The 10,971-nt window shown below is 38.5% G+C and overlaps 2 protein-coding genes across 2 annotated transcripts in view; both read right to left on the bottom strand.

Moving 5' to 3' along the window:
• The window catches only part of LOC105454888, a 6,929-nt gene extending 3,729 nt beyond the window's left edge, over positions 1-3,200 (bottom strand). The window contains exons 1-4 of the mRNA XM_011697830.1: positions 2,447-3,200; positions 2,082-2,198; positions 1,532-1,759; positions 1,160-1,407 (exon numbers count right to left, since the gene is read on the bottom strand). Of these exons, the coding sequence (XP_011696132.1) occupies positions 1,196-1,407; positions 1,532-1,759; positions 2,082-2,198; positions 2,447-2,768 (879 nt within the window). The 5' untranslated portion in view covers positions 2,769-3,200 and the 3' untranslated portion in view covers positions 1,160-1,195. The remainder of the gene's footprint in view (positions 1-1,159; positions 1,408-1,531; positions 1,760-2,081; positions 2,199-2,446) is intronic.
• Positions 3,201-3,258: 58 nt separating this feature from the next.
• On the bottom strand, positions 3,259-4,164 carry LOC105454887 (CDGSH iron-sulfur domain-containing protein 3, mitochondrial). The gene is made up of 2 exons (XM_011697829.1): positions 3,994-4,164; positions 3,259-3,752 (listed from the first exon to the last, which is right to left on the bottom strand). The coding sequence occupies exons 1-2, from the start codon at positions 4,048-4,050 to the stop codon at positions 3,396-3,398; spliced, it is 414 nt and encodes a 137-aa protein (XP_011696131.1). The 5' UTR covers positions 4,051-4,164; the 3' UTR covers positions 3,259-3,395.
• Between the last annotated feature and the right edge of the window lie 6,807 nt (positions 4,165-10,971).

Genomic DNA, 10,971 nt, shown 5'->3' with positions numbered 1-10,971 from the left:
AATATATAACAATGTTAATTAATTCTGTGAGAACGTGCGAGAAACACGGCCGTAACGAGAAATCTGTATTCTAAAGGTATCGCGTCCCGAGTATTATCCTAAACGCCACTAAAGCGGATCGGCGGATTGTAGTCGATCGATGTATCAATCGCGATGTAATTATCTCTCTCTCTCTCACACGCTTTCGATCTATCACTATGTGCGGCGCTACGGCGAACTTAAGTGTCGCCCCGACACGAGGTTGTATAAGACTATAAATATAACGGCAGACTTATTTCCGACTTGTTGTTGTTCGACATCGAATCTAATCGAGATATCATTTTTATATCACACGCTACATAGCTGTCCTCGATGAATGGACTTCTGTTCCGAGAAAGAGATGCGTTGGACGGACGGATATATGCGGCATGCGGCGCACAGCCTGTTCGGCTGCATATAGGTTGCTAAGTGATATCCCTGTAGAAAGCATGCTCTAGAACGTAAGGAGACTGGCGTTAACGATCCAAGCGAAACGATTTTTAATGTTAACTAAACGTTAGGCCTATTAATGTACATATACATGTGTAAGCGCATCGCGATCCGAGTGAGAGTTATATATACATATATAAATATATTTTCCCCTCCTCTGTCAAACGTGTCCAACCGTGCATAACGTCGGATTTAACAATCGTACCTGTAAATAAAGCCATCAAGAGAGCAAACCACTCTCTACATACGCAATGCTGGAGTCCTATAATCCTACATTAAATCTCTATACATATATTTAATGTCTGCCTTCATTCCGACCTTGTCACTCACACGCCAAGTGGAATTCCGATTAATCTGCGGAATGTAAAAGCAGGACAAGAATGGTCCTCATCGTATGTGGGAATTAAAAGTGGCGGAAATTAAATGTCCACATTAATTTTATAGAACGCGATACGGACTTCTTGTTTCTACAGTCGTCCGCATCCCGAGAAAACATGATTTCTTTAATTAAAGCTATTAATTTGCGCTCGTAAATTTATTTCCATGTTACAATTGTTTTCTCGTGTACAATGCAAAGTGAATAGAAGCGCCTCATCCGTGTAAAAATAACTTACTGCTTCAAAATATGAATTTACGGGTATTTATTTAAATTTATTATTTTTACTCGAACGAGATACACAGTTTTACTTACACAGTTAAATTTTCAGTGCAATTGGATCTAATCGTATTATGTGCGATCTTCATTATTACGCTGCTTCGACGGTTCTCGAGGTAACGGCGAGATTTCGCAGATAAACGGCAGCGACGCGTGACACGGCATCACTTTCCAGAAGGGCGGCGAGTTTTTGGCGGACGGATTCGCGAGGGCGACACAGCCCCTCGAGTGCGACGGCTCTCCCTCGCCCCACGCTCGATAGTCGAAGCAAGTCAAAGGTTCGTCTGTCGAAAATCATGTATATTTTTAAGTTTTATACAGAGAAATCGTTTTCGGCATGCGATTTGAAAGATTGCAGTATCTCGGTGCAAACGAGACATAATAACGATCCGACGGTACGCGAATTACCGAATTCGTTCTTCCAGATTCTCTCCCTGCTTTCGCTGCTTAGACCCACGAATCTGGAAATGTTCTGCGACACCAATTTGCCGAGGTTTTCCGTGCGCTCCTCGCTTATCACATGCGCGAGCGATGCGTTTCGCTTCTGGCAGAAACTCCGTGCCTCCGTGTAATTCAAGCTCTCGGACGAAAACATGAACATCCCCGCTTTAGGAACGCATTTCACCGTAGCATTCGCTGAAAGCAGTCTCCGTTAACACGGAAATTTACGTTCGAAATTGAAGTCGAAAATTTCAAAAATTAAATTTAGGTTTGTACAATGCTCAATGGCTTATGTATAAATAATGTGCCAATGTACAAATTACGTGGATCTTTACGCAAGTTGTAAGTGAGCTCTTGTTGCAACAGTAGGCCAATCCAATAACGTAGCTGAGTATGTGATATTGATAGAAATAGAAGTATCTTCCGACGTCATTTTAACTTTATAATTTATTTTCTCCGTTTTTAGAAAATATGGGTTAGCCCATTGTTGCAGCCTTTTAATTGTAACTACAATCACCGGGCGGAGGCAAAGCGGGATACATGCTGTAATAGTTGCAATTTGCCGCGGGCACGAGGGTAGTCGTATTGTGATCTTCCGGGCATTGAAGAGCTTGACACGAGTTCTCCCGTTCACCTGCGTGTTGGTAAAGAAACCCTGGTTAAGAACGTATACACCGGGGAAATTACACGAAACGTGTGCGCTGGATTAATCACGCTAATTGAACCGGCTAATAATTACGCCGTATTTTACAGCACGGTTGCACTTATTGTAATTCGCGTTACGTTTCGCCGTAATTAGGAAGCGGTCTATCACGGTGAAATTATCATATATATAATTACGCGTCGCAATTACGTTTAATTGCCCGCCCGTTGTTCGCATACCGGTGCGGTTTCTCGCGGAAACGAAATTGAAGGCGAGGGCTTTCTTCGACGCGGCGAACTCCTTGCACTCGTCCACGCTGGCGGTCGCCCTGCGCGAGATGATCGGTTGACTCGAGCGCGAATTGTTCTTTATTAGGTCGTACCGCGGCAACTCGTGACGACTGATTAAGCAGCAGCGATCGCAGATGGCTGCACATACGATGACTAAGAACATCACTAAAGTTAAACTGAAGCTCAGCATTCCGCGAATATTTTGTCTTGAGATTTTACGAGAGGATACGATCAATTGTTTAGGGAGCACTGTAGACGCACTGCGAATCATATGATGCGCGTTCTGAATTTTCCTTCGAATGACGGAAATGCAAACGTTACGTATTTCCGACTTCGGAAGTGCACATCAGTCGGACAAGATAATTGTGCAATTGTGGGAGCATTGAAATCATACATGCAGACGCTAAATAAAAGACAGAACAAGTAATATCGCGATAATCTCGATTTTCTATTATATATTTTTTTCAATAATTTACTTATTCAATACAATTAAGGAAATGTTTTTTTTTTCGATCTAAGCTACATCTTGCTTGATATTTCAGTATGATTTTATATTCAGTTCATCTGCGCGATTTAATTTTCGGTCTTGAAACGCAATTCTAAACTGAAACTGAGATATTAATATCGCAAGCAATTTAATAATACTTCCTTAATTTTATTATTAATTTCATTTACGTTTAGGAATATTTTTTTATTCAATCAATTTGGTCGTTATTATTTAAAAAAAGGAATTAGAAATTGGGATTTGTTTTATATACATATTTATAATATATGTCAGATATTTTATTAATATGTATATTATGTACACCAACTCTATAGACCTGCCCATAAAAGACATGGCACATTATAAAAGGTAATTTTTACTTCGAAATCCATATTCTATATCAACAATGCGGTTTCACGTCCTCTTCTCCTGTATGTCCGGTCTTTTGTGCGTGCCATCGCAGAAGGGTCGGTTCGACGTCTGCTTGCAATTGCACAGCCAATAGTCCTTGGTCTCCGAGACGGTGAAACGTATGGGCCTGAGCTTTATCTTGAAGAAGATGTCTTTGTGCGTGCCGTCGCAGAACGGCTGGCTCTTGCTCCTTCCGCAGAGGCACCACGAGTAATTCTTGCCGGCTGTAAGGCGTATCCTGAACGGCTTTTTGTCGTATATCACCCCGGTATCGGTTTGCTCACTGGCACTGTACGTGTCCTTCAGCTGATTCGTCGGTATCGGCGGACCGTCGTCTTTTTTAGTGGAAAAACGAGAGACCTGGAAAATTTGAGAAAAACGCCAAGCTATAAGATCAGGGCAAATTTTATTTTAGATTCTTTAGAGAGGACTGTGATTTCAAGCCGGATTGTTAGATCAATCGAAATCTCAACAGCGAAATCATATAATTTTACTGCATCATTGTTTACCGTATCATCTACGAGGATCGGTTCAGGTTAGGGAGAGGTGAGGTTAGAAACGGATAAAGCACACGAGTTCGTTTATTATATCGATGACTTACATTCTTGTGACAGAGAACGCTCAGACGAGCGAGTGGAAATCGATTCAGTATGCTCATTTTGTCGAATCACGCTTGAGCGTAACACAAAGTCCCGTAAATCACAAATAATAATCGCACCAGAGAGCAGCGTGGAGCAGCAACCACGCGAACTGCTGATCGGAGACTCGGCGCACGTGTTTTTGTTGCTCCGTGTTGCTCCGTTTGGTCGTGCCCTCTTATTTAGCATTAAAGAATTAGATACTATTGATATTGCGCTGCTCACAAGTTATCCAGTAAGAAAAGAAGAACGTCGACGTTACCGACTACAATAAAGTTTATCACGAGAAAGAAATTCGAATCCTGAGAATGGACATATATTCAGGAAATTAAGCTGATATTTGTTATCTTTTACGTGACAATATTTGACGGTTAAATAGCTGCAATTCCTCGCTTATTTAAATTTAATGTCTTTTAAAATGTGAATATACCCAGGAAACAAGCAGACATTATTTTTGTTATTTTGACGTCAAAATATTGCCACGTTAAATGATTATTAAAGATTATCGTAAATTTTTATTATTTTTATTTATAAATCAACGATTAAATATCAGTGTCCCACTCAAATAAAAGTTAATATCTTTTATGAGTGGGACACTAATATTTAATCGTTGATTTATAAATAAAATTATCATTAATAATTTCAATTATGAAATTATGAAAGATTATCGTAAATTTTTATTATTTTATATAAGTGGTGTACACCACTTTAAAAGATATTAACTTTTATGAGTGGGACACTGATATTTAATCGTTGATTTATAAATAAAAATAATAAAAATTTATGATAATCTTTCAATAATCATTTAACGTGGCAATATTTTGACGTCAAAATAACAAAAATAATGTCTGCTTGTTTCCTGGGTATATTCACATTTTAAAAGACATTAAATTTAATGAGCGAGAAATTGCAGATATTTAACCGTCAAATATTTGACGTTATTATTTATAAATGAATGATTAAATTTTCGTTTCGCACTTATAAAGTTAATATCTTTTAAAGTGGTGTATAGGAAATAAACAGACGGCATTATTGATAATATTTGACGTCATTATTTTGACGATGTGTGGGAAACTGATATTTAATCGTTGATTTATAAATAAAAATAATAAACATTTACGATAATCTTTCAATAATCATTTAGCATGACAATATTTTGACGTCAAAATAACAAAAATAATGTCTGCTTGTTTTCTAGATATATTCACATTTTAAAAGACATTAAATTTAATGAGCGAGGAATTGCAGATATTTAACCGTTGATTTAGGAATAAAAACAAAAACAATTCATGATAGTATTTCAATTATGAAATTTTGAATTAAGAATTTTTTAGCGTCCTTCTGGTATTGAAAATGAAAATTGTCGAATCTTATAAGAAATTGAGAAATTAATATTTATTAAGCGTAATTTAGCGAATTGTTTGTTTTATTGTACGCATATAATACACAAGTGAAGTTACGGAGTACACAGGTCACATACTGATCCGTCAATCTCTAACATGTTTCGTGACATTTGCAATCTTTATTGACGATATAACGTTCGATTACGAGCATGCAAGTAGCTTTTGATGCAAATTGGCCGATTAGAAACGTCGTCGCGTCCCATTCACTTTCGCTGACGAAAGTGAGGAGAACAGGTACATGCAAGAAGCGACAAGTAAAGGAAAAAAAGGGGGAATCCTTCTGTGGGACCGCATTATAAAATTGTACATCGCGCGACGATCGCGTGGCGCACGAAAATGCAATTAGAGGCAAAATACCTAATCCTAGCCGAACATCAATAAAACCGCGATGAGAATTGCGACGTGGATTCTCAACTTGTTATTAAGCGGCACACACCGAACGACGCTCAACATTCATGTGTAAAAGAAAGAACGAAACGTAACGTAATAAAAAAAACTAAATGAGTAACATGCAAAAAAATTGCGCGCGAAGGCGCGCAGAAACGGCGGTGTCTCTATAATGTGTAGGTAGAACGAAGATAGGAGTAGTAGCTCGCGTTTTATGAATGCACCGCCGTGAGATGCATTTGCGAGGGTAATTGACCGTTCACGACGCCGTGAAGACGTAAGTGGAGCGAACACTCGGAGTTATCCCCCCGTGATTCACGCGCTTATTGATTAGAAAGCCGATAAATACGTGTAACAAGCGATAAGTATTGGAAAGACGCCACTCTGGTAGAGATTAATCAGCACAATTTCCGAAATATTGAAGAATTGACGTTCTGATTTTTGTTTAAGTTTTTCCCTAAAAACAGATTGCCTTCGAATTAAATTTGTTAGTCGTCTGCTTGAGAAATCGGTCACAGAGATGACATTGTTGTGAAGCATGTTGCGGCACGTCGCTGTCGTATTATAATCGTATTATTCTTATCAATGGATTCTTACATTATAAAATTTGTTCGTGTAATTAGCGGTACGCCGCGTGCAACACGAGTAGCGGATCGAGTGGTAAGACTCTTCAAAGATCGCTTAATCCTATTTGGGACCTACTTTTAAAACGTGCGGGAGAGAAAGTAAGAGGAGCTGCCGATGGAGTGACGGCGGTCGCGTGCTTGAGAAAGTAAAGTCCCTTTCGCGCATAGAGATGTACACTTGCGTATACATTTGCGCCGATATACGCGGCCGTATGTATATGTATGTACACCATATATGTTCACCAAGCCGATCTATATGGGTCGCGAAAGGAAGTTAGTGTGACTAGCGATGCAAAGGAGCTTCATCTCCTCGACTCCCTCGTTAAGAAATTCTTTAAATTCCACAAAAATCACGTTGCATTAAATTACAATTTATTAATAAGAAATTATTTATAAAAGAAGAAACAGATGTGACAAAAATTAAAATCGAAATGCAAATAGTTCTGAGATTAATTAACTGTTTGATATTAAATTAAAATCAATTCACATAAGTAGAAAAGAAAAAGCGAATGTAATAAAACAAAAATTAATTAAGATGCAAATGAGTTCTGCAGAAATTAGTTAACTGTTTGATATTAGATTAAGATCAATTCGCGTTATAGTGCAGAGAAAAGAAGCGAGTAAAAAAATCAAGACGCAAATACAATTCTGAGATTATAGTTAACCGTTTGATATTAAATTAAAATCAATTCGCGTTAATACTTAATTTATATTATACATTAAATTATTGCATTCAACGCACCGTGCGCAATATTATACAGAGTTTCTAACGGAGTTAATACATCATTTATAAAGCAATAAGCCTTGCAAATTATTGGAGCAAATACAAGGTGGAGTCTAATCGCACATTTTCCTTTTACGAGGAAGATTACGAATAGATTCCTTTTATATCGCTCTAATTAACGTTATTCTTGTGTGTTGCACGTACAAGTGGTAGCCACTTAAGACGATTGCTCTACGATTTTTGCGATAAAGAAGATTTTCATTTCATAAGCCTTGATACCTTGAGTGTTGAACTTACTACTTACCTAACGTATCTCGAGTATAAAATAATGTTACGCTTTTTAACTTTTTATTATATAGTCTGATTTTTATTAATTCTTAGTTATTAAAAAATAATATTATGTTATTACTCTTCATAACAAGCGATGAATAATGGACATAAAAATCGTGTGATAAATTGGTTTTTTTTAAAATAAGAATTCTATTTATATCTCTGAAGTTGCGACACAATCTTAAGTAGTGAATAAGATCACCACTAATTTCCGGTTTTTGAAAATGTAACGCTTATCGGTCGTTTATCGTAGATACTAATGACGCGCAACAAAGTTGCAGCTAATCTTATCGTATTACAGATTTGTCAAATATACATCCTCGATTTCGACAGATAGAGGATACGCAACCGCATTACGTCGTCTGTTCTTTTCTCCCTTCCGCGGAAGTCATTGCTTATTAAATAAATTCGTTACTCAATGCTCGTTGATACGACAATGTAATGACGTGACAATGTAATGACGTGGCAACTCGCACGATGTCACTCCTTCATTCGCGCTCCTCTACGTCATTTTCGTAACGCTCCTGCGGTTAATATTACTGGCGTGCGGTAGCAATCGCATTCCATGAGTATTTATCTATTCCCGTCACAATAGTTGCGCGGGCACGTCTCGCGTACGCAAAAGACTGTGCGACGCCGCGCCGCTGTCGCCTAATTGTATCTCGGCATCTTGGGCTTCCTTAGTGTTACACAATAATACATGACCCCGTTTTTCTCTTTTTGTTTCTGTTTTTTTTATTTTTTGCAACATTAAAGTTTCTCTATATTAATTTCCAAATTTGCACGCGCCAGCTAAACAGCTATAATGACTTCGATTGAACTTGGGATCGATTTTTTAGGTGTTTCAGTTGTGGCTCGCATGCGGCCGATCATAACTCTAATTGCGAAATGACACTTGAGAAACATCTTAAAGACATTTTACTTTGAAGACACTGTAATTTGCTTTTAGAGAACGAGTTTAAGAACAAAAGGTAAAAACGAAATTTTGTCTCAGCAAACTTTCTTATTACATGGTAAACATGCAATTCTGAAAGATAAGAGCTCGTCTTATCTTAGCGCGGGATAATAAGATCGTTTATAGAAAGCGATATCTAAAGAAGAGAAGAAGAAACTCGCCGACTTCCGGCGATGAGAGAGACATAATTTGTTCGCGAACCTGTCGCGGGAGTCGCGATAAACGCGACGGACTTTCGAAGTTCACGGAGAAAGTTACACTTGGTTGACTCTCGGAGGCGGGTGCCTAGGCCGGGACTTGTTTAGACAAAATAAAAGAAGCTGAATTGATGATTTCGCGATCGTGGCTCTCCGGTTTCGACCCAGTTCTTGCGCACCTCGCGCGACATTCTTACGCCGCGCCGCCGAGTCGCTCTCTACAGCGGGATCTGGTCGGGGAACACTTTCGATTTTAATTCAGCACGTTCCTCCGAGCGCCGATTTTTCTTTCTAATAGATGCAATTCACTGCTGTTAACGAGCCCCATTAATTAGACTCGTTTATCTATGTTGCGTTAAAGCCAAGCGCGCATGTGAAAAAGAGCATCGTATATTTGATAACATTAAAAATTAATTAAACGTTAAAATGTTACGGCGAGGAGATCGAGTTAGCTTCGAAAATGAAATTTCTAATTACGAGCAGTAGGAATTTATTACACTTCGCTGGATGCTCGATCTTGTATATTTAATGGCTCGCGTTTTGTCACTCTCACTAATATGCGGATATGTATACATACACTTCGCGAGCCTGCTGCGGTCAGCCGTGGACCGTTTTACGCAAAGAGATAGCTCATGTAACGAGATACAATCCGATGTCTTGGTCGGAGGTGTCAAAAAGGAGAAAGGAGTTAATAATGCGCCGTACATGACGTATGTAACATCGCGTACTTTCGTTTTCAGCTAGAATATAATTTGCATAAATTTTCGACGTTTGCACACATTAACCGGCGTGTATACAAGTGATGATTTGTGTGTTTTTAATTTTTCACAGTACGATTTTTTTAAGTCTATGTAACTTATAATTGCGTTGATATTTTTTTTTGCAGCACTCCGCAAGCCGGATCTCGCCGCCGAGTCTTTCACTTAAAGAAATTGTCCGAGATCCTTAAAGTTACTTTACAATTTGATGAATCAACCAATGAATCAACACGTATATGTTTTTATCATAAAGTATCACTTTCCCGGATTTCTTTTTTTTTCAAGAACTCGTACTTTTAAAAAGCCGAGTGCCATTCTCGTCTTACGTCCTTGCAATCGCGAGGTATTACCGAAACGGATCTCTGCGAGATCCATAATTTACACGATCAGCGCACAGGAATGCTGTGACAAGCGGCGGAGGCCGCGATCTCGAAAGCAATCTCAGGACGGCTCGTCATCGTTCACCGATCACGATTATAGCAAAGCTCGCGGGCGAGCTCCGCGGGGCAATCGCAATTTTCCGCGCGAATCCGAGCATGAAAGCAAGCACGTTAGAGTTTCGCGCCGAAATATAATCTCATTGAAATTGTCCCATCGCCGCTCTTCAACTTGTCACCGACTTTCACCACCGCTTAAATAATAATTCACGGCGCAACGATTTCCTGGTGTCCATCATCGTAAGTTCGCAAAGAACCGGAATGTGTCTCTTTCTCTTTCTTGGGTCGAATTGTTGACCCTAACGACTTAAGGACTTGCCGAGAATCCTTAATCGTAGCTTTGCAAACAATTCGATTTGAGAAGTGGCGCTAACCCAGATCGCGCTGCGAATATTCTATTAATTAGCTTAATTGGACTACCACTCTGAAAGAACGCGGTGAATTCAATTGTATTATCAAAAATGTATAATAATAACTAGATTTTTTGTGAAGTACAAAATTCAAGGAAAGTTTCCATTTTTCATGCTCTTTTTCGGTAAAACAATAGTCCACGCTCATTCTCAGAATGGTCGACTGCAGTTAATTGTCTCAAACTGCTTCCTAAATGTTCACAACAGTTCAGCAAAGCGTGAAGAAATATTATGGGAATTAGAGATGCCCCATTTTTTTAAGCTTTAATACGATGCAACAAACACATCAATTTTAATTGGAAATTTTCAACACTTTATTTTTACAACACAAATAAGGCGCAAAAAGATCCGTGGACAAAGCGGATATTGGCGCCCATAATTTTTTTTTGCATAAATTTTTATACAATTTTCAATTCATGCAAACTTCGCGCCGATTATTTGTCGGTCTTGAAACGCAGTCTTATACTGAAGCTAAGGTTGTAATATCACATATTAAATTGATGTGCAATTTAATATGACGATTATGCTAATAAGCATTCTAAATTCTATTGCGAAGAATTTGTTGAGCGAAACATCACTTCCAGCCAGGATTATTTTTATACATTTGATCACTACCTGACGAATTCTTCGAATTACAGATGTTGGATTGGTAGAGATGAAACTTTTTTTTTCTGCGTAATGATTTCTATATAACTCACGGTGTACTTTCATCCA

Source organism: Wasmannia auropunctata, unplaced genomic scaffold (assembly GCF_000956235.1).
Source record: "Wasmannia auropunctata unplaced genomic scaffold, wasmannia.A_1.0 LD335973.1, whole genome shotgun sequence".
In the NCBI taxonomy this organism is placed as follows: Eukaryota; Metazoa; Arthropoda; class Insecta; order Hymenoptera; family Formicidae; genus Wasmannia; species Wasmannia auropunctata.
Note: the sequence above shows the minus strand (reverse complement) of the source record. Positions and strands in the feature narration are given on the sequence as shown.

Coding starts and splice junctions, on each gene's coding strand:
- LOC105454887 (XM_011697829.1), bottom strand. CDS start 4,050: ATGAGCATACTGAATCGATTTCCACTCGCTCGTCTGAGCGTTCTCTGT. Junction 3,753..3,993: donor GCGTTCTCTGTCACAAGAAT/GTAAGTCATCGA, acceptor CAAATTTTCCAG/GTCTCTCGTTTTTCCACTAA.